The sequence below is a fragment of the Falco punctatus genome, assembly GCF_963210335.1.
Source record: "Falco punctatus genome assembly, chromosome: 6".
Lineage (NCBI taxonomy): Eukaryota > Metazoa > Chordata > Aves > Falconiformes > Falconidae > Falco > Falco punctatus.
In genome coordinates this window covers 32,643,974-32,670,489 of record NC_137585.1, presented here as the reverse complement: position 1 = coordinate 32,670,489, position 26,516 = coordinate 32,643,974, and the positions used below count along the sequence as shown (strand labels likewise).

Below are 26,516 nucleotides of genomic sequence, written 5' to 3'. Positions count from 1 at the left end.
CCTCGGCTTGCCACGCGGCGGCATCGATGATTGGGCGTTCGCGCTGGGCCCGCGCATGCGCCGGCGGGAGCCGGACACACCCTACCCCCCCCCCCAACGTGGCAGAGGGGTGGCGGGCGGGTGGCGCTCGCTGGTCGCATCTGCTGCTGTCCCTCAGCTGTGGCCTGTCCCCCTCAGCGGCTGGTCCCCGCCGTGCCTGGGAGGCGATAAGCCACTGGCAGCAGTGACGGATCGCGCCGGCGGCCCCCTGCCGTGCGGAGGGGTGGGCTGGGCCGCTCTTCTCTCCTCGCTCCCCTTCAGTGTCACACCGGTTTAGATGTTACCTTAAAAACAAAACCGCCGAGGAGAGCCTGGTGATGGCTGGGCATTTTGCTGTTGACAAAGTTCATAAAAATATGCTAGGGGAAGGGCTGAAGGAGGACACTGCACCCAAGAGCGTCTAGTTTTATAAAGGAACACGGTATTTTAAGGGGGGCTACTGAACTGAATGATCACACCAAAAGTAGAAAGCGGCACAAACTTAAGTTTACGGGCTTTAGTTACCCCTTATCTGTCATACTTGGAAAAAAGATCTTGGATCTTTTCCAAAACATACATGCAGCTTCATCTAGAAATACACACTTTGCAGAAGTGTACTGTCAATTGGGGAAAAACATAACAAGCACAGTTTATTCAAGTTTTTACTTTAACATTAAATTTCAGACAACAGTGAATCAAGAGGTAACATCCGAGCAATGCTTATTCTCAGATCATCTTGTCTGTTTTTCTAATAATATTTAGTTACATCACTTCTGCATGGATAATAGAAGTATGAGGTACAGGAAAACTGAGTTACTTTCTAAGAATATAGCCCTAAAATAATAGGGAAAGTAAGCTTGAAAGACCTAGCTTGCACAGCTGCTACCAAGTAGAACTGCTTATTATGGCACCATTCACATTGCTTCACCCTTCATCCTATCTGTGTCCTTTCCACACCTATGGAGCCAGTCAGAAGAAGGAGACTGGAACTTCAAAACTTCTGTTCTGGGCTACAGGTGAAATCTCCTTTATGCTATCTGAACATGGTCATCCAACCCAAGTAAATGTGGTTGCTAAATTTCCCTTACTCTAGAGTTTGCTGTCAAATATATCTCAGAGTGAAGGGTAAACATCACCTGGTTTCAACATGTCAATAAATTCCTCAGTGGAAAGGAAAGGATTGTATTGATGAAGATCATAAAGGGAAAGGCAAAGAGACTACTGAAATGGAATACCACTCGTTGAAAAATGGAAGAGCTGATGCCCATTACAGTCAGCTTGATGTTACATACCAGGCCCTCAACTGCAAGCATTAAAATAAATGATTTCCTGAGAAGCGTACTGCACCTTGCCACTACCCCTTTTTGAGAAGCGCTTATGCAGTCACCATCTCATGGGGCCACATCCTGGATAAATCCAGAACAGCAGATTGCTGCGACAGAGGGGGATGAGAGTGGAAGGAAGTGGCAAAGGCAGGGTCAAAGAGGATTGAAAGGAGGAGAACACGTGAGGAGGGATCAGGAGCACCATGCCTGTCAGAACTTTGCTTTCCTCTCCCTTGAAGAGGGTTGAATCCAAAGTGAGTCATGCTGCTGCCGCAACATCATAACCATTTTCTGCTGGCCATGGACATCCTGCTATGTTTTGTCCTTCAGTGTTGTCCCTGTCTCAGCCACCTCCTGTGTTCCCAGTGGCTCTAGGGCAACTTTGTGCTTTTTAGGAAGGGTGGAGGAGGCTTCCCTAGTATGAGAAATGTTCATGGGTACAGTTGTGTACCAGCAGAAGCACCATTTCAGTAGTTTGCACAAGCTAAACTAATTGTGCAAAATAAAATTGTTCTATTTCTCAGGAGCTGGCTATAGTAGTCATTATTGGGTAACCAGTTACACCAGTTACAGGTCAGCATTTCCGCTGGCGTTCTGCTAATTTTTCCTTTGAACTTTATGAGACATGACACAATGTAAGGCTTAGACACGTTCTTCACAGAGCAGTAAGTGTTAAACAGGAAAACCTCCTAAGAAACAATCATGATGAAAGACTTATTAAACATTTTCCACAGCTTTCAAGTTTGTCTGTGCAAATTTCAAATGACCCAAAACCACCATTATTTTTCCCTTAAATATCTTTCTAGAAGGACTGTTACTTGAGTAATATTTTTTCTCCACCGTTTTAATTTTGTCTCAGTCCGCAGGCAGGACACTTCCAATGGCCACGTGTAAAGTCGACCTCAGGCTGGGAAGGGCACTGTGTCAAAATAGTCTGGGAAACCTGTGTGCTTACAAGCTTGAAGAAATAGTTGTATACAGAACTGTGACTTTCAGTATAGTTCATGCTTATAGGAAATGGCGAATTATTTTTAAGTCTAATTCATTAAAATAATCTACAGTGTGGTGACAAAAGGAAGCTCTTTATCAGTAGCTCAGAATGATTGTTAAAGACAATGTCATTTCTCAACTCAGAGTGTTTTATTGACGGTTTTTCTTCCCCACATGATCAGTGTAGAACATAAGCAATAAAACCCATTCCACCGAAGTAAAACCCTACAGATAGACCTTGTGGTTTCTCCTGAGAAATTTGAAACTTAATATAGCTATAGCCCTGTTGACCTGCAGCCAGCTTCCCATGGCAGAGGAGAACTATAAAAAGCAAAGGTCTCTTTGGTTCAGTTACATACCTCATGGAATTAATATTTTTTTCCTGAAAGCTGAGTGCAGTAATAAGGTTGTGAGCCAGTGGACCTTTTCCGTTATTTTTCTTTCTGTATTTGCCACTACAAAGAGTGTATTTCATAACATGTATAAATAAATTTATATGTGTATGTATTAATCCTTATGATAACTGATATTTTGAATGACTAGGGTCACACTGAAAGATGTGAGAAATGGTGGAAGGAGGAGGAGAAGGGTGTGAAGGCTGGAGTATCAGCAGCAGCTCTGTGAAAGTATAAAGTACCATTTTAAGTGTGCCAGTGGGGGAGGAGGTTCAAATCAAAGCCAGTGGAAAGAACCTTCTAACTTCTTGCAGCTTGATGGTGGTCAACTTTTCTCCTAAAAAGTATTTTAAAGCCCTTTAAGCTAGTGCTCTGTAGCTAATACATTTAGTGGAGCTCTGCTTTACACCACCTCAGGTTGACTGTCTATGCATGACCCTTAAGCAGTGTCTGAAGCTTACTCATGTGGCTCTTCTTTGTTTCTGATTAAAATCTGGTCATATGGAGCAAAGGACCTTTCAGTGGGTTTTCTGGGGTTTGCCAGGTCGCTTCAAATGTTTTTAGCCATCACCGTGTTTTCTTGGATTTGTATACTTCTTTACAGTATTGAATTACTGAGAGCTGTGTGCAGAGCAAAAGTCTTTAAAGTGGCACATCAAAGGCAGAGTTTGATATATTTGCATTAGCAGTTCAAAATCACATTTCTCTGGGTGGTAAAAAGAGGCTTCACCCATGGAGGAAGATTCTTAGAGGAAAATTTCCTATATCTTACCATCAACCAACAGCATCAGTTTTTTCTTAGTGAGATTACTGCATCCACCTTCTAGGGATCTACACTGACTTCTTAACAGGACCGCAATTTATGCAGAACCACGGTAGGGGCTGCACAGGTTGAGACGGTGCCTCGTGCTGCTGTCAGCTCCATGAAAGTAACTGAATGGTTGTGCAAGAGACTAAAGAGTGAGCCAAACAACTGGAAGAAAAGCAGAGAAGAAAACTTAGAACAGACCTACACAAATAATGGACTCAGGTCTGAATCTGGGCAGATCCCAGACAAATAATGCCTTCTGCATTCCTGTTCAAGGTCTCAATGTTTCTTCTTCTTCCCGTGTCTCTTGGGGACCAGCTTAATAGCACACTCACAATTCTTAGCTGTGAGGGCAGTGTGCAGTGCAGAGCTAGAACAAGAACACTGATTCTTTTTGCTAAATGGACTTTGGTGAAAATGAACCTGGTAGTCCTGTCTCAGGTGCTAGGACAGGGCAGTTACAGAGGTCAGCAACATGAACTCAGTGGATCCAAACAGTGGAAAGTGGTTTCTTCCCTCAGCTCATCAGACAACTGCCTCCCAACATAGTTATCCGTTGTTAATGGATTCTGTGTAGGCATTGCAGCTATGTTACTTATTCTCTGACAACTCTGCTCCAAGTCTTTAAAAGGCGTTATGAAGGGCACCAGTAGGCAAGCCACGCTCGGGAAAAGCTGTGGTAACACAGTGCCCTTGCAAAGCCTCTGAAATATTGTGAGGGTCCCAGTCCTACTCAGAAATATAACCTGTGGGGGCAGAGGTGGCCATTGCCTCCTATGGATTCTGTTTGAAGTTTTCATTGAGCTAATCACCTGCTGCCTGATGAGTTTGGAAGTGAATAGCATTGTTTTCCATACTGAAAAGGAAAGACCATGAACAGGAACTTAATGGAGTTTTTCTTTTTCCATGGGTATTTCCAGTAGTTGTGGAGAGGTGGAGATCACCTGCTTTTACATGATTTAGCAAACTCCTGTCTGTGTCATTTGCTGTTTTCTTTAAGCATTCTTGCCAGTATCTTTCTCCTATCAACCATAGAAATTTTGTATTCCTTTTCACTCAGAGGTGGTTTTCCATATGGAATATTGGTGTATATGAAGGGTTAAAATCTTGAAGCTGTTGAGTCCTTTTTGATTTGACATTGTTGAGTGAGCTGCAGAAAACCTACCTGTTCTTGAGCGTGCTGCAGAGTAACTAGAAACAATGGAGCAAGGGGGAAATTGAAAAATCCAGTCCCAGTTCTGTGATAACAGCAGAAGATATTTGTGAAACTAAAGTGCTCTGTCTGGACTTCAGGTTGGGTAGACACTATATTTGCTATCATGTTTGAGAACTGCTTGTCTTGTGTTTGTTAACTATTAAGTTTCTTTTCTGAATTTTGGGAAGCAAAAAAAAAATTCTTCTGTGGGCTTCAACTGGAGAGTTTTGTGCAGGACTAAGGCAAGACAAGGATAAAATTCTTTTTCAGAGGTACACTATTTCAGAGGTTGGTCGGTTTAAGATAGTGTAGTTTATGGCTGTGTTAAGCCTGTACAAGGCAATGACAGTGACTTATTTTTTTCATCAGAAGCTTTCTTAGTTCTTAGGCAGATTCCAGCTGTAATCTTTATTGCAAGTTTTATTTGAAGTTTTTGCAGAGGGTTCACAAAGGAGAAACAAAATGTGGTATCTACAGACTGCTGAGTACTTCATTAGGGTGAGACAGGTACACAGACTGAAACAAAGGAGTTTTTCATCTTTTCCCTCTGCTTAAAGTATTTGAGTACATTATCTCTGAGAAGACAAAAGAATTAAGAGAGTGATTTAGGAATTAGTCGATGCATGCTCAGTTACTGAAGATAAAAATCAGAGCAATTTGTCTGCCATCTATTATCATTGACAATGCAACTGGCAGCTCTGATTTAGAGTATCAGGCAGCTGATGGTTCCTTCTCCTCAGCCCTGTCTGCCTTAGTCATCTGACTGACCTTAGGCAATCAGTCCCAGCATCTGACAGGCCTGGGGCTTTGATGAAACCAAGAATGTCAGCCTTGGAGTGCAAAAGTAAAGCTTGTTGGTGTGAGAAAGGAATATGAAATGATACTGTCTTTTATTGCCATGGCAGTTCAGTTGTTTGTTCTTTCAGCTTCTCACCTGGCATACATTTAAGATGCAAACAAGAACACATTAACTACAAAGCAGGGTCGTTTTCTGGTCTGTGCTGTTTTCTGTCCTCAGTGGGAATGAAATTCAATGAGAATGAGGTACCTCACCTCCATTCATGCTTCTAGCAATCCTGCTAGATCAATAGCTAGTAAGTATCTGTGTACTTTAATGATAGAAAAATCTGTCTTCCTGGTTTTATATTGATTTTTAATTGACCTTTAATAATAAGGATAGAAAGTGGCACATGTGCAGGAGAAACTAGGACACTTTTTTGAAAAAGTTTGTGACTCCAGCTGGCTGTTCTGCATAATATATAACATTGCCACCTTAAAATACTTATTTTGATTTGCTTAAAATAGAGAAAACCAAAAAGGCATAAGAACTAGAGATGGAACAACCAATTAAAGGTGGGATTTTCAAAATTTTTCACAAAATGGATTATGTTTTCAGAATGTTTTTTCCCCTGAAACCACTTTTTCTTGTATAGTATTGTGGGGTAACTTTGTAAAGATACCTCTGAGAACTGATACTGAGGCAATATTGATAATGCATTTTGTTTGTCTTATAGTTCAGAAATCGACCAAAGAGCAGTATTATGAGGTACTCAGTAGATCTTGGATTTGCAATTGTTTATAGTCTGACCTGATAATATTAATTCCAACACAGAAGTAAGACTACCAAAGGGTGGTGGGATTTGGGGTTTTTTTTAGTAGAGGGGAGGGTTTTTGGGTTTTTAAAATACATTTGTATGTTTTCTGTGTTTTTTTTAAATACATTTATATGTTTTATGGCAGATTATGGAATAAATTGTCCAGGACAATGTTATTAATAAACTTATTAGCAATCCAGGAATGACCTTATAGGTTGGAACATTGGTGAAACTAGCAAGACCTTTTTGCTACTTTTTAATTAGCATGGTTTTGTACATAGGCAAGTACTGTGATTACTGTCAGACGTGTTAGAAAAGGATGTGCCACCTCCCTCAGTGGTAAGGACAAAGTTACCATAGGTCCCTAATAAACAGTTTCCTAATGCAGCACTGGGAAGATTTGACGTTGACTTGAGAAACAGTGTTGTTATTTCTAGGAAACTGAGCAGTGGCTGTCATTGGAACAGGGTGCCCGGAGAAGTTGTGGATGCACCATCCCTGGAAGTGGTCAAGACTAAGTTGGATGGGACTTTGAGCAACCTGGTCTAGTGGAAGGTGTCCCTGCCCATGGCAGGGGGGTTGGAACAAGGTGATCTTTAATGTCCTTTCCAATCCAACCCATTCTATGATTCTACAATTCTATGAATGCAAGAATTTTGAACAAAGGAACCTTACTTCTGTACTAGGAAAGTGTACCAGAAAAAAATAATTTGTCACAGCTTTTGTGAACCTGTGTCATGTGATTATGCCCCACTGCGCAGCAGTTCATGGTCTTGCTTTGCAGTGAAAGACACTGCTGCAAGCTTGTGTGAGGACACCCTTCTCTACTCCCATGTTATCACCATCTAATTTTCTCATACACTTTGAATTTACCTTTGCATTCCCTTCTCGTGTGACCTGATTTAGTCAATCTCATGTGTCAATGTTTGGATTAAGTTAGACGTTTGTGTGCAACGGGAGGCAAGTTTTGTCAGGAGGCCTATTATTTTATTAGACCAGCTGATCTAGTTGAAAAACTTTTGGACTCACAAATCCAGTATATCCTAGGGGGGGTGTATGTAAAAAGAGTGTTGTTCTGTTAGGAGGACAGACCTGCTTCTCCTTGGCTGGGATTGCTCTGTCTTGTTCACTCTGCAGGAGGTAGGACAGCTGGTAAAATAAACCAGCCAAGACGTGGGTGTGAGGAAAGCACAGAGTAATGCAGCAGAACCATTCAGTCTCAGCACCAGCCAAGGCCTGCCAAAGTGCTATCCAAGTAATCAGAAACCTGTGCCTGCTTCTACACTGACTGCTTTGTGCAGTAAAATCATTGGCTAAACCTCTCTTGACCATCTACCCTTGTCCTAGTTTCATTGAGGGAAGTGACGGATACAGATTTTTTGCAGCTCGTGGTATGCATCATTTATGATCATGTTTGCATCACAAATGTCGTTGACAGGTCCCTGTGACAAAGGCAAGAAGATGCTGAAGACATGGTATTCTTTCCTGCTATGTTGGCTGTCCTTGCGGCTTGAGGCTAATCCTGGTCTTAAAGTGAGGATTACTAAGAAGGGGCTGGACTATGGTATGTCTGACATTGCCAGAAGTTAATTTATGATAAACACTCTATGCACAGAATATAGTTCCTTAATAAAGGTGCAATGTAGAAACAAGCTCCGTAAATACTGAAACAGAATTAATTCCTGTTGTCACCTCACACCATGAACACTCTTTGTCTCTTCTTTCACTTACTTCCTTTTTGTGCACCCCAGGTGTGAATTTATCCTTGCACTGGTGATTGCATTCTCCCACAGTCCAACAGTGTTTCCACTGCATTCCTCATATTGATCTGCTTTCTTAGAACCAGAATAAGATGGTCATATAATTGCTTCTTTTTTAAAAGTGTCAACAACCTGATTGAAAATGCAATATTTAACTGAAGATAATAAGACATAACTGGGAGAAAAGCTTACAGTTTTGGAACAGCCACATAGCTGGCACACCTTTACTCTCATACCTCCATTTGGCTTGGGATAGCATCTGCATGTGCCATTCTTTCAAAAAAATCTAGTAACTGTCTGCCATAATTCTGCCCCTTAACAGCATATCAGCAATTTCCACAATATGTTTTCCCTGCTCTTTATTAATGTTAACTTTCACTGTCTCTTACCTAAGACTTACTCTATGGGTGTGGAGGGCATGCAGTATAATTTCAATTGTTTGCAGAATTAATATTAATAATAAAGTTTAACAAGGCACAAATTCAACAAAGGCTGGGTCATGCTAAGGATTAATTGTCATTTATGTACAGAACATGCTGACAGGTAAACAATGGACTTGTGAGATGAAAAGTAGAAGCTCAGGGTTTATGCCTTCAAGATAAAGGAAGGATCAGGTCCACTTATTTCTGTGTATGAGCATTGTTTTAAAGGCTTTTGAGCAGTTGCAAAGTGCAGGGCAAACATCGGTCACGCGAAACAGAACTGAGCTCCATATCTTTCTATGACACACAGGAGAAATTGCTCCATAGGGATCTCTCATGCCTTTAGAAATGAGTATTCAGCCCGGTATTTCTTACATGAGCCCAGCAGGTTTTGTGACATTCAGCATGGTCTCTGAATGCTGAACAGACTAAGTTTGCACACCCCTGCATTAGCAATAAGAACAGACATTAACGGTGTGCCTCCAAAGGTATTTCTCATATTTGAAGAGCATGGTGCCTGTCATGTCTTTTCCCTTGATATGAGATTTGGGGACTGAGGCAATAGATCCTGCCTGCATGCTCATTGCCTGTTGCAAGAACCCTGAGAGAACCACCTGGCATCACTGGCTGCCTTCACTGACAGCCGTAAGAGAGCTGTAAGTTATTTTAGTCAGGGCCCACATTTTGCTTTGGAGGCAGGAATTCCCAAGCAATCATAACTTACCTCTCCTTCATAAAAGATGCCTTTTATAAAAAGGTATTCCCATGCTGAGTTATAATTTATTTCAATTCTTTGTGCTTTTAATATACTGAGGCCTGTGGGGGTGGGGCGGGAGCAGATACTTTGTATTCAGCAACTGTGAAGCCAAAAGCTAAAGAAACTCATGCTAACAATATCTGAAAGCAGTACATCATTTGGTATTGAAGTTTTAGCAGTGTCTTCATCACAGATGAGCAAAAAGAAGGAAGACACAAGGAATTTGGGATTTAAAGATGTTCTGTTTGTTGATGGTAGGGTCTGTGTGTTTTACCAATGCACAAGTAGCATTGAAGCATTCAAGAAAGGGATTCCATAATGCAAGGAGAGAAGGTAAGGAAATAAGTCCGAGATCTGCAGCATTCTGTAATGGGTAAGGTGCAGTGCCAAAATGTACATACTCTGAAAGAAATGGGAAGAAAACATTTAAAAGGATTGTCATTAAACCTCAAACAACTTCCTGTACCCAAGCAACAATCCAGATAGTTTGGTATTTGATATAGCAGCACAAGATAGATACATCACACTTCTTCTGTAAGTAAACACTACATATAGAAGTCACCTTGCTATTTCTTAACTGGCTTTTTCATCCAACAGGTGTGAGACACTCAGAGATAAAGACAATGACCAAGTGTTTCCTAAGGCTATCCACATTGTGAGTGAAGTGAAGGAAATATAGCAGTTTCAGAAACCTGACAGGAGTTCTAGAATATAGAATACAACTCAGGGAGGAGATGATCCTAAGAGATTGTCTTGATCTTGGGTTAAATGATTTGTGTGTGAAGCTAATAGAAGCTATCAATGGCTGTATAAGTAGTTGGAAGGAGGTCTAGGTAAGGATCATAGAATCAGAGTGTTCAAGAACTGTGTTAAAAGTGATTATTAAATTATTTGGCAGTATATTTGGACCTTTGGGTGCCTGAATCCAATCTGCAAGGTATGTGCTTTTCTCTGTCCCCTTGTAGGCAGGAAGATTGGGATGGAGCTCCTGAAGCAAGCGGTATTGAAAGAGACTTTTCCAAGCTTCAGTGGGCAGGAGAGTTTCTTGGTTGTTAAGGTGAACTATGTCATTTCAAGGTAAGTAAAGGAAATAAATTTCTAAGTTTTAGGACAAAACAGATTATTATTACCACATAGTAATATGCAGCCATTTTTTTGTTCGCTATAGAACTTCAGTGGTTCATCTAACTCTGCTCTCACTGCCTAAACACTGATTTGTTTTGTAAGTACTTCCTTCTACCGCACTCAGAGATGAGCTTTAGAAAGCTGCTGAAGAAGCACCTTGGCTGTTTTTTCATTTGGTTGGTATCAGAGTTTGGGCAAAACAGATGAAAGCACAGCTATGATACAGCAGAGGAGATGGATAGGAAAGAGAGCAGAATCAGTGCTACTAACAGAGTGCTACTATGAAGGACCCGTAGCAGTGAAAATAATTTGTTTGTTTGATGAGGAAAGGCCAACAAAGAGATAAGATGAAGATGTGTGCAGGGGGACAGTGTTTCTGGGCTGACATGGCGGGAAGATGACTTTTACAGCATCTTTTTGGATGAATTTACAATGGTAAATCAGCATTTTGATTGGATAGGGCTCAACACCTATTTCCTGCTGAGGAAAATAATTGTATCAGGAGCACCCAGTATTTCTACTTTTTTCAAAAAACAGTTTTATAGAGTTTCCTACAATTTCTGCAAGTAAGGTGACTAATACAAAATGGTTTTCTACAGCCTTCAATCCCATCTTCCAATAAGCTATAAACAAAATCAGAAACTTCTGGTCTTTTAATACTACTATCAAGCTAACCTCTGCTGCTCAGTATCGTTTTACTTCCTTTTCCTTAGAAATTACCGAGAGCAAGAAATACCAATCTGGGAGGCTTCATGTACTTTCTGCTGGATAGGGTTTGCATCCTTTATCTATACCTAATATACCATTCTTGCACTCTTAATCCCTGCATATCTGAGAGAGCTGTGTTTGGACAGGGTGGAGAAGAAGAGACTATGGTGGAGAAGTGCATGTGTCTTACTGAACATCTTCCACTGCCTGCTGGGTGGTGATTATAGAGAATATGGAGCCAGATTCTTTCTGGAGGTACATAGTGAAAGGGTGATGGGCAGCAGACATAAATTATGTCAAGAAAAGTTATGATTAGATGTTAGGAAAAAATGCTAGGGAGCACCAGAACACAGGTCCAGAGAGGTTGGGGAATCTCCATTCTTGGAGGTGTTCAAGACTTGAGTGGGCAGGGCCCCCGAGCTGGCTTAGCTTTGAGTAGGGGGTTGAACCAGAAAATCTCCTGAGGTCCTATTCCAACCTAAATTATTATATGATCTTGAAACCTCCAATTCATTCTCCTAACCATAGTTCTTGAAATATGCCATCTTCTCAATGGATAATCTGATTTTAGCCCACTGCAAACAAGATTGCTAAAGGCAGCCTTACCACTGCCCAAGATGTTATTGAAAAATAATGGTCTTTTTAACTAAAAGTAGCCACCGGTGCCTTCTGCCTTGGGGAAAATAGATTAAAGGCAATTGTTTCAGAGATGTCTGCCAGATATCAGGAAACAATGAGGAATGAATGCTACATGATAAGATTACAACTGATATCTTCACAATGTTCAGCTCAATTCAACAAACCCATTTGAAAGACAATATCTTTGAGTATCAGAAATATTTGTTTTGGCAGGGAAATCTTCAAGTAAGATTTTGTTTAGAAAAATGAATCCTCTCCAGAGCTCTTTGCTGAGGCAGGGGAGCAGAATGGGGAAAGAGAAGCTTTGATGTTCTTCACCAAATGCTAGCATTCAGACAACCTGAATTTATTTACAGATGTAGCATCTGGGTTTAACAGACTTATTTTCCCCTAGCAAGCACATTTCACTTTTAAGGATTTTTTTTAATCCCAAGGGGAGGTTTTAGTTATGGCCAGACATCCTTTTTCGCCTGGCCTGATATCAAGGATTTTTTTTTCCAAGGATGCTGCTAAGTGTAATGGTACAAGTGTCTGTCTTTTCTAAAATTAATAGGGGTCAGTCATTTCTGATAAATTCTTCTACCGAAGCATTTGCCTTTTTTGTAGCAGAAGGGTTTTCAGTGATCAGAAGTTCTTCTTACTCTGTCAACATGCAGTCTAATATCTCTCTTTCTGTATTTTGTAGGCTCAGAATTAATGCTGTAGATTTCCCAGAAACTTCTGCTTCCTTTATTCCTGGCATTGGCATTCATCTGTCAGTGGCACATGCCTCTGCTACGATCAGTGCAGACTGGAGAATGAATGCATGGCTGCTGTAAGTATTGTACAGAGAGGTACAAGTGGGAGAGGAGCAGTTCTGGGAGAAGTATTGCAAATGGAATTAAGAAATGTGCTTGGTAATTATTACTTTTCAGGTCAGATATGATTTATCATTTAAGAACTAATTGAATCAACTTCTTAAGAAGGAAACATCCCCTGCCAACTAATGTTTTTTTGTGGTTTTTTTTTTTTAAATTATTCTACGCCACAGGTTATCTCTTTGGGAAGTGTAAGGTCAGACACCTGTTAGCATGCTCAGTTTTTCCAGACTGTGTATTACATTATATTACATGAATATTCAGGACCACAGAGTTTGCATGGTCCCATTTGTTACTTTCTTTGTACAGTATAACTGGAAAGCTGACTCTATAGCTAATTATCTATTTGCTGGTAGAGTGTACCTTCACTTGCAGAGTGCTGCTATTAAAGGAAGGGCACTGTCACAATGCCAAATTTTCAGAACTTTGGAAACTCCAGAATTTGGGTCGCTATGGAAAACTAACTTAGGTTCATGAACAGTATGAGATTGTCTTTAATGACATGGTTGCATACTGATTTTCCCACTTTTTTATCTCAGTATTTTTGCTACAGAATTTTAATATAATATTTTAGATTTTCTTGAGGGTGAGGGGAGCGCTAAAACTTCTGGGATATCAGAAAAGTTTGCAAGGTGCTAATCTCTGCAATTTGGGTTAATGGTTAACTGATAACAGCAGTAGGCATTGGTCTGTTTGTGAGCCAGATAGCACAGCAAGATGGATCACCAGGCTGCAAGTTTCACAGCATGTCATGATTTCAAAGGAGCACGGACATGCAGTTCTGCATTCATTCTCAGTACTGGTGTCAGGAAACTGCTGTCACTGTGCCTCCAGCCTGTCTGTTGTTCCTTCTGTCATGCCAAGATTGTGAGGAAAAGGATACTGTGTTCAGCAGGGCAAATCAGCTGTTCCCAAACACGAAGCCACCTTTCCCTCTTGCTGAAGGGTGAGGACCTGGACATAATCTGGAGGCACCCCAGATGTATAAAACTCCAAAGACTTCACAGGCAGCAAGGGAGGTGGCGGGCTGGTATGCAGGATTTGGCGAAGCAGATTGTGGTGGAGGTGGCCAAAGCCAGCTTTGGTGGAGCTAGACGATGAAGCATTTTTCTTGCTTTTTTGACGGTCAGAAGGAACAATCTGTGCTGCTTTGTTGAATATGATGTTTTGTGAATGGTGTAGGTTTAGACAGATACTGAATATGCCCTGCTCTTCATCCTCTCCATTCCCTAGTCCTACATGTTGCTTTCAGCATGGTAGACTAAAAAGGGGCCAGCTGAAAATGAGCTTCCCAAGGGAGGCCACTGACAACCCACCCCTCCTAAGCTGTTCCCAGGGTAAAGATGCGTCTTGCCATGGTTTTTTAGTTGCAATAGTGTTATCCCTGTACTTCCAGCTCTCACTGTAACCCTCCTCTCCACTGTGTCCCAGAGTGCTCTGCCAGTCTGAAAATCTCGTGGCCAGTCCTTTGCTCCTGGAGGCCTGGAGCTGAGACTCTGCCTTATTGAATCAGGATTCCTCCAGAAGAAGAGCAGATATGAGGATGCAGGAACAGAGCACCCTAAGTAGCTGGGCCTCTCCCCATCTCCCAAGTAGCTCAAAAAGGGAGGAGGAGGCCTCAGATCCTTTTGTGATGGTCCCTGTCACTGTAAAATGGGTAAACCGAAGTTGGAGGGATCCTTGAAAGTCAGTTTGTCCAGCCTCCTGCTCAAAGCAGAGCAGTCACCAGACTACATCAGGTCAGCTGTCTAGTGGTGTTTAGCCAAGGATGATGATGCCACAACCTCTCCAAATAACCTGTCCCAGTGCTGCACAATGCTCCTTGGGAAAATGTTTTTCCTAATGGCTTGTGGGATGGTGGTTTGGTTAGGGACTGGAAAATGAGGAGTTTAAGAGTGGTGCTTTGTCCAGATAGCCACTTAATGCCCATGTATGGACTGAAAGATGAGGTTTAAAGTGGTAGTGGTGGTAGGAGGGACTTTGTGGCTGGCGGTACTACTCACTGCTTTGGTCAGGGATAGTCTATTGCTTGGGGCTGGGGTAAGATTAATTTTTTGGGATTACAACTTCTTTCCCCAGGATTTTTGCTTAGCCTGAAAAATAAAGAGAAAAGCAGAGATATTCACGGATTGAACTTCATATTGGGCTGGGCTCGTTCTCTGTAGTATGGTGCAGCCACTGTAGTAATGCCTGGAAAATAAAACTGAGTAATCAGGATGAAGGGGTGAAAAGTGATGCTTTTGGTGCTAGATCTGTTGTGGTAGATGAGGAGGTTTTTTTTATAAGGCTATTCTAACATCCATTCAGCTCTCTGTATCGTGCTTGGTTGGTCTACAGCTTCTACAATTCCTAACTGTAGTCCTAATACCTATATTTGCTGGAATTAAGTATAAGGATATTTTTGTTGGGGTCTTAGTAGGGATTTTTACAGAAAGGAGAATTAATGGTTTGGGGAATGTTGCGTTAAAGGGGAATGGAGTAATTTAGCAGGAAAAACGAAGAATGGAGGAATGTATACATTTAAAGGGGTTATTGAAAATTGTTACAGGAAAGAAGAAAGTGAAATAATTGCAAAGTTGAGAACAACTTAGTTATGTATTTATTAACTAACTGGCTTCTGCTGCTGCAGTTCCAGAGGCCTTCAGGGTGATCTGTCTCGAAGGCTTGTGTTGCTGTGAAATTGTGACATTTTTGCAAACTTGTCAAATCCTGCACAACACTGGAAAATGTGTGTACTGGAAATTTATGCATATAATCTGTTTTTGAATACCATACATGTCCCTAATTATTTTATTCCATAGAAAACCCATTCTTCATTCTAGATGATAGAAGAAAGAAGTCCTTTCAGACTTGATTTACAGGTAGTTTCTTAAATTGTTCCCATAAAGTAAATGTTTCCTTGACTGAGTTTGTTTTTTTGTCTGAGCAGCAAAGACGAAGGAAGAGTTACTGTGTCCATCTCAGGACTGTTTATTGCGGTTATCTTCAAAGTGTCATGGGATAGCACAGGCCGCTTGTCTGTATTGCTACACAATTGCCAACTGACCATTAATAGTGTAAAAGTCAAGTTAAATGGAGGATCTAGGTATGTACAGGAGTTTTTCTAATCAGTCTATGGGGAGTAGCAGGGTTTGTAGCATAAGGGTCACTTTTCAAATTTTTATTTTTAGGGATCCAGTAACAGGATACAATTAACTATTGAAGGCTAGGAAAATAGATTTTTAAAGGTTTGGTTTCAAAACTGGGCTCCTTTCCTGAGTGTGTGAAGTGCTGCTAATCTATGCTTCTTAGTGCATGTGCCAGCAAATGAGCTGACTAGACATACTGCATATGAAAAAATTGCCATTTGAGCATATTAAACAGTACAAGATTGCAAATGGAGGTTTGCAGATATGAAGGTGGTCTAGACTGATTATGCCTTTTGACAAGCTGACCTACAATTTAAGAATAAAACTTTCAAAAGAGAATATGAAACAATGCTTGTAGTTCTGATTTTGTTCTTCTAGACATTTTTTTGTCTTAGACAAAATGTGGCTAGTCGAGCATTGTTTATCAACATATTAACGTGAACATTCAAAGCTTTGCAGATTGCCTTCTAAACAGCTTTTATGAGACTGAGAACCCCTAGTATTTGTCTGAGACTCATAAATTGATAAAGAGTCAAATGTTCAGTCTACTGATATTGCTGTAATTGCTTCTTAGTAATATAAATTACATTGATGTCCCAGTCTACCAGATTTTATGTTTCAAAGATTTCAATCTGTAGTAAAAAGTCATTGTGTTAATTTCCTTTCCTCCAGCTGGATCTACAGCCTTCTATCTGATTATCTTGAGAACCCAATTCACACCACATTGGATAAAAATGTAAGTTTGCAAAGACGCTTTCAGCTAGTGAAGGGAAGAGTTGAAGTACAGGACTTAGATTACTGACTTGTCTCTCTTTTCATATAGCTATGCCTAAATATCAAAGACAGAATCCAAATGATGGATGCACAGCTTAGAAAGCATAAGGGTGAGTTATTTATAACAGCTTTTTGTTAAGTCATTTTCATAGAACACATTTCCTGTGTTCATGGTGAAAAAATGTGAAGGAACAAAACCAGAGCCATTGTTCTGTACTTTATCTATTCCGTAATCCACCCTAGAAATCTCTTGCATGCATCTTATGTAAAATATTCAGATTTCTTCTTTGCCCATAGCAAGTCACCTGTAATCTTTCAGTCTGTTGTAGCTGACCTGTGCTATTTCCTTAGAATTTTGAGACTAATATTTTCATTTTGATCTTTTGTGCTTTTGGTGTTGTGGACATAAGAAAAACTTGGTTTAGCAATAATCTGCTAAAGACCTAGCAAACATCCCATCCTGCACTGTGGTCCTGAAACTTGAGTCCAGTGAGATAACAAGATGCTGCAGGAAGACGGTGTCACACTAAGCGTGTTTCTTTTCACACCAGTAGCAATTCCTGTGTCACTCTTGCAGAGACATGAAGACAATAGACATCTGTGTCCAAAAAGCATATAAATATAAGATTTTCACTACTATAATCAATCCCACAGCTTTTTTTTTCTTTTCTTTTTGTTGTTGTTATTGGTGGGGTTTATTTTCTCAAGACTAAGAATATTTGTAGGTTTTGTCAATTCAAATTCATTTAATTCCACTAAGTACTATGATTTAGGTCAGAGAGTTTGTTCCCACTATTCACTTTGCATTGTGGATGTTTCTGTTATCTGCTCTGCTATTTAGAAGCAGAGTAAGTAGACTTTTGTTTTTCCTGAATTGGCCTATACCTGCCATGTTCCAAGCAGTGGCAAATATTACTGAAAATCATGGTTATCAAGACTATTTTTTTATGCAGCACATAGCTAAACACAGCAGGCTCAAGGGAACTCCTAGCTGTGCTGTCATATTGAGGAGTTCATAATCTCTGTGTGAATTCACCATTTCTCTTTAACTCATCGGATTTTTATACACTATGAACAGACCCTGCAGTCCAATCAAAAATAACAGTCAGACTGGAGCTGCATGTGAGTGCCTTTCAGAAAAAGTCATCAATCATATTGTCTGACAAAGGGCCCTCTATTGTGAACAAGCATCCCTTGTCTTCAACACTGATATGTGTAAAAATGTCCTAATGGCATCTTCCAAAGTAATTAGTAGTATTTACCAGTATTTTACTAATTGTGTAGGGCAATTTAGTTCTCTTGTGCAAACACATAACAAAAAAGAGGACATTGCCCTAGATACTCCTTTCACGGCATGGGGGAGATTTCTGAGGAGTGTATTGAGTTGTGAACAACAGGAGAACAAGGCCTAAACCAGGAGGAAGTGGTGACTTTTCTAGAGGGAATACTTTCACTTTTTCCCTTATAGCAAGTTTTTTTTATTTTCTTCTTCCTTATCCTACCATTCTTCTTCAGATTCATCATTTCTATAATGCCTTTGCCTTTGCCTAAACAATAACTGTTTGTGATGTGTTTTTGTAATAACAGCTGTTTTGTTTTTGTCCATCATTCTAGTCTTAAGCCAGATTGATGCCTTTGCACAAATAGACTATTCCTTAGTCAGTTCTCCAGCAGTCTTCAAATCACACATTAACTTGGATTTGAAGGTAATTTGTCTTTAATATCAGTGTGCTTTCTAAGACTTTTCTGATTGTCTGTTGTGTTGATTCATTTTCTTTCACTACAGTCTTACTCAGCCTCTCCTATATTTAATTAGAAAAGCAATAAGACATTTGGATGTTCTGGTCAAGATCTATTTTAGAAACCAGATATGGTTGTTTATCTAATAAATTAACTGCATTTGTTAATTAACCAAAGCTATTGTTTATAGTTCTGTTATTTCAGAACTGAAACTCTTCAGAGGTGCTGTATAAACAGCATAAAAGTATTCTTTAGATACACAGCTTTTCCACTGCTGCTTGGTGTTCACCTGCTACCAGTGATACATAATTCGTGATGACTACTAATGTCATTGCAATCCAAAGGATTTGTTTTGAGATGAGTCAACATCTTGTATATGTACAGATCACACACACACACACAAAAAAAAGACTTCTCACAGACAGTCCTTGAGCAGCACACAGCAGTTCCTTTCTTATCTATTTTTCACCTTTGTTGGCAAGATATATCTCAGCAATGCCCAGCTTTTACAGCAGCTTCAACAGTCCTTGTAATTCAGAGCATCCCCATGGCTCTCACAACCGACTTCAGTTAAGAAAGATGTGCTAGAGCTACGGTTGAAACTCTCCCTCTTGGTTATTTTGTTCAAGCAACTTTTACCACCCACAAAAAACACTCCACAAGCAAGGTATACATAGCTTGAAACTACTAAGCAATTATTTATCAGCTACTACAGCTAACTAGAACTTACAGGCTAAGCTTAAACATGTTGACACCCTGATGGGATACTGGATGAGTTGTTGTAAGTCAGTTATTAACCAGTTAAGGAAGTTACTGGTCTTTACTGCTGCTTGGAACAGGCTGATTCTTGATGGTTATGAGTTGCCAGCTTCCAACTCTCCCTTTTTTCTTAGGATTTTATAGCTTTCTATGTCAATATTTTTACCGTTGAATCTTTCAGCTACTAACCATTACAGTAATTACACTACTTACTGTCTGGTCTTACTTTTCTTGTGTTAAATGGCCTGAGCTCACATACCTTCTCACATTTTAAGCATTATTTTCTTAGTATAACTGAACCAAGATCGCACACATGTGCAGCACACAAACTAGGTCTTGAAGGACCAGAAGCTGGACCAGGGCTAAGAGTTAGCTGGTATTAAAAGACTCCTTTGTGTTCCTGTCCTAAGCAACTTCCAGTGCTTTTTGGGTCTGCCTGAAGATTTTTTTGAAATGTCACCCTTAGAATTAAATTAACAAAGGTGTCTTTGCCACAAGAGAAATTAAACTGTGGTCCAGAGGATATTTTTTTTGGTGTCTCATAGCTGTAGTTCAGAACACTCACTTGAATGCTCAAATTCACACTTTGAAAGGATGGAGGCCAGATTTTCTCTGTAATTTCTGTATTTTACAAAAGAGCCTGAATTTGCTGATTTTTAGGGCATATCACAAACTTACTTGCTTACTTCAGGTTTTCTTTAATGTTAACCTTTTCTTCCAATTAGGAAACATTCTTTCTGTTCAACCACCGCTAATGCATTCTGACAGACACAAATGCTTACAACTAAAAATACTTGATGGCTTTTTGCAGGGCACAGTCTATCCAGTAGGAAGTCACACGGACCCTCCCTTTGTGCCAGCTCCATTTGCTCTCCCAAACCAGGATGATTCCATGGTATACGTTGGAGTCTCTAATTATTTTCTTCAGTCTGCTTCACTGGCTTACTACAGAGCAGGAGCCTTTAACATCACCATTTCTGAAGAGGTAAGTTTAATTTGTATCTAATAGAATTACAAATATCAGCAGCATGGATAGTCAGCAAAGGAGACTAACACATTACTTTTGCCATTTCACACAGAGCTGGGTCACACTTCTACCACTTGTAGGAGGGATACATGATATTCATTGTGTATGTTATGATTTAAAATAGTCAAAGTCTCCCTCATGCCTAAGTCTGAACTTCTTGGAAGCTCTGGTCAAGGAATGACAGGCATAAACATCACAGAGTTGGTGTTAGGGGAGTTGCAGAAAGAACAAAAAAAAAAAGCTTTTTCTCTGCATGGATTCCACATAGAAAAGGAAAGGTGAGACAGGAAGAAGTGTACTGAAGCCACAGTCTGCTGCATAGAAGCCCACAACAAATGTATTGCCTACGTTGAGAGCTAGAATAAACCCTCAGACTTAACAGAACAGCAGAGTGAGGCAAGGAGCAGGTAGAAGGAAACTGAGCTTTGAGCTGTGGGTGAAGAACATACAAGACTTCTCTCAGAAATGGTGTTTCCACGCTGGCATTAATAGTCAGTTTCCAGTAAGTTTTGCCAACTGAAATAGTGCTAGGAGAGTCTTTGTAAAAATTCGTGACACAAACAGCACTGACAAACATAGTCACATTGGTCAGCAGCAAAAGGGAGAGTGAGATTTTTGAGTCCTGCCTCTGATAGTTCAGTATATTTCATCTAAGAAAGTCCCAAAGGCAGGAAGTAAGCAGGACACCATGTATGTTCTTTCACAGAAAATGCTTGTTCAGTGGCACACGTTTCTGAACCATGCCCGTGAGAAATCTGTCTCCTTCTGTCCCACAGAGTACCGTGGGTTCTTTAGGAATCGTTCTGGGGCAAGGAAATATTAAGTCAAAACACGGATTATCTAAAACTAAAGTAAACAGAATATGTTTTTTCCCCCAAGGAAAACCTCATTTTCAAGATGATATAATCTAATTTATTTTATTTGTTTACAGCTTGCTACTACTTTTAACCTAAATACTGCCTTATTCAAAGATTTTGTTCCTGAGGTGAGTACTTTTACTTGTACAGACCTTTTAAGGAAGAGCAGTAGCTAATGTTTCTTATGGATATTATCTGTGTACTAGATCATTTGCAAAAGTTTGGAGGAGACAAGGAAACTGAGCTGGTTTATGATTAGTGCAAGATTCAAATATACATCTACCCCATCATAACTCTATGTTCTTCCTAACTATATCACATTACTCTGTAGTCATTCTCTACCACACTGAGTGCTGGATTTGCTCTGAGTCTCTGAAACAGTTCTAAAAACTAAGTGGTAGACTTCTGTAAGACCAGTCTCCTCTTGTTCTTCTTCAAGGTAATGGTATCTTTACTGTTGATAGCCTGGCTTCTCTGTGCAAAGATATCAAATTTATGACTACTGGAGATTATATACAATGGGAAGTAACAGCCATGAGTAGCCAAGTCTATAAATGGGATGCAAGAAATTAAGATACTACGAGATGCTATAAAAATCCCTAACATGACAACATTTACTATAAAATGACTGAATTCGGAAACTGTGGCATTGTAAACTAAAGTTTTGTCCTCTAGAAGTTTCTGTTTTTCAAAAGACTGTCTGCTCCGGAAGACTGCCTGTTTTTCAAATTCTTTATATTGTCAGGGTCATTAAATTATTTTTTCTAGAATCACTCATTTCCCTCATTTCTTTAACATTCAGTGCTAATCCTCTCTTCTTGAAATATATTTTTCAGGAACAACTTTTAAATTATTTATATATGTTCAATATCAGTGGGTCTAAAACTTCATAATTTGTTTTATGGTCTCTGAAACTCTGAGTGTATGCAATACTAATTTTGTCATTTCAGTTAGTGTAATTAAAATTAACTATTTAAAATATAGATTAATGAATGAGAGGTTTGGTATATAGCACCTGATTACGATGCAGCCACAGAAGCTGTAGCTTAAAAAAAGCTTAGCTCTGCATTCAGCATTTTTTCCCTCTTCAAAATTCCACAGATGGCTCTGAGTTTCGTAACAGCGTGCCCGGTGCTGCTGAAGCTGATGGCTACATCACCACCTGTGGTCAGTTTGAATACAGACAGATGCACGCTACAGGTCACTGGCTGTGTAGAAGTATTTGCTGTTCTGCCAAATTCAACCACCCAGCACATCTTTACAGGGAATCTAGTAAGTAACATGACCTAGAAGGTAACATTCAGTGCTGGGGCTGAACAAATCACACAGGGATCTTCCAGATCCTTTGAAAACCATAGAGAACATCATAAAATAGCATATACTGGTCTGCAACAAATATGCACACTGGTCTTTTGCATTTCACAGGGAGGAAACGTGCACCATATAGTGTAGAATTAAATAGTCAGGTGCAGAGAACTACTTACAAAAGCCATTTTTTCCATGTGGGAGGTTGAATGATTATTCAAGAATAAATTGTAACATATAAAAATCTGATTATCTGATGCCCAGTGTTCCTAACTTGTTTGCTGTAAAACAGTTCGGTGTGTTCTCAGACATCTTTTCATTAGGTTGAAAGTGAGCCAATTGTGTCAGCCATGCAAGGACTTAAATGATCCTAATGATAAGGAAGCCATCAAGGCAGTATTATCACTTCACTCACGCAATCTCAGTTGCTGGCAGAAAGCGATAAATTCACAAATTATTTCACTATCTACATATATTGACCAAATACAAGGTTTATACATTGTGTTTCCAGTCACAAAAGCTATTGTGTTTGTGCCTGTAGCTAAGGCAGTATCTATCTGTGCATAGTCACAGAAGACTGTTTTGTTTTTTCCTTGCAGACAGCCAGTACCAGAGCCAATCTGACAATAACCAAACAGAAGTTGATTATCTCATTACTTCTGAAGAGGTAACCAAGGAAAATTCAGTAAGCCACACTAATGATCCCAACATTAGGACACAGTAGAACTTCGCTGTGTCAGCCTGACAGTGCTTGTTTCGCCATGAGAAAATTAGTTACCTTCGTCCTCACAGGGGCTCTAAGATACTTCTGACAAGTTGGTCTTTCAGATGAAATATAATAATATTGTGGAACAACCATGTCTTTTGTACAACATGATACTACCCCTTCCTATAGGTTAAATACCGTTCCAGATGACAATGTTCAATTTATTTGTTATCTTAAAGGCGTTTGTTTCAGTCTGTGCTGATGTTGGAGGATGAAGTCCAGCAGTTTATTTGAAACCCTCTAAATGTTGCTGCCATGCCATGGCTGAGCATCATAAACAGGATTGCAAAAGTCCAAACACGGTACTGGATCACTGTAACTAGCTCTCTGTACACCCATGAGGAAGGGAAAAGTGAGACTACAGAGCACATACTGCAACAGCAGACACCACACCATCAAACAGATGAGACTAGAAAGGTGCCTGTAGTTTGAAGTAAAGCTCAGAACCCGTTTGATTTTGCTTAGATCTAGCTGGTTTTGTTCTTTCCTACAGTTATGGGTGTTCTCAGCTGTCTTAAATTTTATTCACACTTCAAACTGGGCTGGGTATACAAGCACTTTCTCCCTAAATACACCAGGTGGGTAGAAGCACAGACTTACAGGCAAGTAGCCCACATCAGTGTTTCATCTTGTTAGAGCTATATGCCAATATAGGGGCAGAATTCCTGAATATATGATATTTTTTAACCTATTAGATTTTTGTTAAAGAAAAACATGAGCAGCTTTTTCTTAGTTTTGGTCACTGGACCTTTTTAAAGGAAAATAGGACTTAAGAGTGATCATTCAGAGCCCATCAGTGTAATTTTAAGAAGTAATGGTGCCAGTCTTTTAGAGCTTTTGACAGAAGAATGTGTTCTTCTGTTCTTCAAAATATTGTTTTTTCCCCCAGGATTATATTTACTGTGATCTGAGAACGCTTTACAGGTATCAGTGGAAAAATTTAAGAAATCATAATGGTTAAGAATGGATATGAATTTATTCAAATCATAATGAACATTTGAAGAATGTGTCGTTCAGCCATTGCAGGAAATGGCAATTCCAGAAAAATGTGGTTTCCTAAGTCTTATTATGGTCACAGCCAAGGACTACCCCTGACTGTAGAAGATTACTATCAGAAAGATCCCAGTGACTCCAGAGCTCATTTGCAGCTGTACCAGTTTTGATTAAACGCTGTTGGGAATCAAAGAGTCTTTGGCAAAGTTAAATGTGTGAATCGGCATGAAATAATTGTGAAATCCCACAAACGAACCTTCAAGCAGTGTGCATAACTTTTGCCTTCACCCTTTCTAGTGAATCCTCCTCTTCTTTTCCTCAGGCTCCATTTCTCCCTGCTGCACTCCACTCTTGGCTCCTCTGAGGTAAGTTGATGGTTTCAGTGCCTAGAAAAGGTAGCTGAGCCCTTCAAGAGATGGAAGAAATTAATCTGAATTTGTTGATGGACAATTCTTGATCTGTTTTGGGGATATCATCTGCCACTGCTTTTTCTGCTTTGAAATAGTATATTCCCTGCTTTTCTTTTTCTTTCCAGTAAGCGGAAATACCTCTTGGAAGGTTGGGTTTTTTTTCTCATCACAGGCTCCAAATATTATGGAGTTATTATTGTGTAACATTAATTGAAACAAAGAGAAATGCCTGCCTGGGTCTGCCTGACCTAGCAAGCTGTCATAGTTGATTCTGCTCACTTCTGCATCCAGCAGCACAAAGGCAGGCATGGGGCTAGCACCTCTTCTAGCCGTTTCTCACATTCTAGCCTGAATTCACAGCTGGATGGAGTAGGCGTAGCAGCTGGAGCGAATACAGTCAGGCTTAAGCTCAGTTTCAGGAATTACCTTGAATCATTTCAACCGAATAGTATAAAAAAAGAAACGCCATGCCACTGCTTAGATCATTCAGTGTAGACTGAGAAATGGTCAGTGCGACTCTGCAGCAGCTCAGCCCAACCTCCATCTTTTAGGTGAAGGGGAAAAGACACTAATCACAGTAGCATAAAACGGAATACCAGGACAGAGCAGTTCTCACCACCCAGGGAACAGTTCACCTCTGAGAACTGAGTCCTGGCAGCTAAAGTGAAGTTGAACAGATTTCATTCCTAAAGTTAAGGTTCAACCCAGATACTTAACATACAGAAAAAAATAAAATAGACTTCAAATTCACTTACTGCAAGAAAAATAGACACCTCTTTGCCATGTATGTTTTACATTGTTCCGCTGCAACTTAAGCCAAAAAGTATCTTTTTTACCTGAGATTTTCTCTGCTAAGCTCTGATCTGATCTTTTTGCATGTCACTCTAGTTCTAGCCCTCCATCTCCACTGTCAAGCTGCAATTCCATAAGCGTCAGGCAACAGTCACCAAATGTGTTTTCCCCCTCACAGCAGATGTCACTGGTGGAGAATTTTCTGTCTTACACTTTACGGAGTGCAGTGATCCCAGTAATCAATGGTAAGGATTGTGACCAGTTCTTGAGCACAGCTGGTGGAAAGCAAGACTAAAACAGAAAAAGGGAGTGGCCAGCTTTAAATGCTGTGTTATGGGAGGGTTTCTGTCCGTTTGGCTGCACCTGGACAGATCTACTCTGCACTGGACTTCAGTCCTGGTCTCTCGGTCACCTGGATCTGGGTCTGGGACAGAGCAAGTCTTGGCTCCTTTCCAAACACTGGGTTTGGGTTTCATTTTCACTGGATGCAGCGTTGCAGCAGAGCCTCGGTCTTGTCCCGACACAGTCAAGCCATGATTGGAGGATGGCCCAAACTGGGGAAGCGCCGAGGCACACTTGCAGGTCGGGGCTTTGGGGGTAACATCTCTGCCTTTATCACCTCCCTCTGCTTTTGTGCTTCACCTGCTGCCACAGGCAGGACAAAGTAGAAAGTCAGCTCAGTGGGGTGCAGAGACCGAGGGATGAGGAAGAAAGAGGTGAAGGTGGAAATAAGCAGGTGGAAAAGTACAAAAGATGCCTGTGAAGTAAAGAGAGGTGAGGAGACTGCTGAGGAAGGAAGGGAGCTGTTGATGAGGAGAAAGGAAAGAGACTGAAAGGGAGGGTTGCAAAAGTCAGATGTTTGGAAAAGCAGATATGAATAGAGCTGGGGCTTGATCCATGGAAGTAGGGATAGATGAGAATAAGGGGACCGATGGGATTAGAGGATCAGGTAGAGAAGAAAATGAAAGGAAGATGGAGAATAAGTCAGAGTGGGAAACAGCAGGAACCAGATCTTGTGAGGCAGATATCTGGAGAGGAGCAAAGGCAGTCATATCCCAGCGTCAGACAGCTGAGGGATTGTAAGAGGTTTATATGCAACTTTTTCACAGGACTTTTTGCTTTTTAGCACATATGAATAATAGCTTCCTTGAGAAGCACAAGGACAGCTGATTAAAGGGAAATTGCAAAACAAATTGAGTTCCTTGAGAAAGATGCTTCTGAAGTGCATTTTATTATTACATTAATATGTATTTATATTTATCCTTTCCAAAGATAAACTAGGAAAAGGATTTCCTCTTCTTAACTTGGCCCACACTACCCTTACTGGACCTGTAATAAAAATGTATGAGGTGAGGACCCCTATTTCTTGTT

The 26,516-nt window shown here is 40.3% G+C and overlaps 2 protein-coding genes across 2 annotated transcripts; both read left to right on the top strand.

The window, feature by feature from the left end:
- The first annotated feature begins 120 nt into the window (after positions 1-120).
- LOC308066264 (BPI fold-containing family C protein-like) lies at positions 121-18,203 on the top strand. The gene is made up of 6 exons (XM_080393320.1): positions 121-6,915; positions 7,765-7,890; positions 10,231-10,342; positions 12,423-12,551; positions 15,396-15,455; positions 16,395-18,203. Exons 1-5 carry the CDS (start codon positions 6,894-6,896, stop codon positions 15,418-15,420), a joined length of 414 nt encoding a protein of 137 aa, XP_080249446.1. The 5' UTR covers positions 121-6,893; the 3' UTR covers positions 15,421-15,455; positions 16,395-18,203.
- On the top strand, positions 15,596-26,511 carry LOC308066263 (BPI fold-containing family C protein-like). The gene is made up of 9 exons (XM_080393319.1): positions 15,596-16,458; positions 16,546-16,606; positions 18,111-18,202; positions 19,807-19,980; positions 20,954-21,007; positions 21,981-22,151; positions 22,784-22,851; positions 24,266-24,308; positions 25,324-26,511. Exons 1-9 carry the CDS (start codon positions 16,336-16,338, stop codon positions 25,438-25,440), a joined length of 903 nt encoding a protein of 300 aa, XP_080249445.1. The 5' UTR covers positions 15,596-16,335; the 3' UTR covers positions 25,441-26,511.
- The last annotated feature ends 5 nt before the right edge of the window (positions 26,512-26,516 follow it).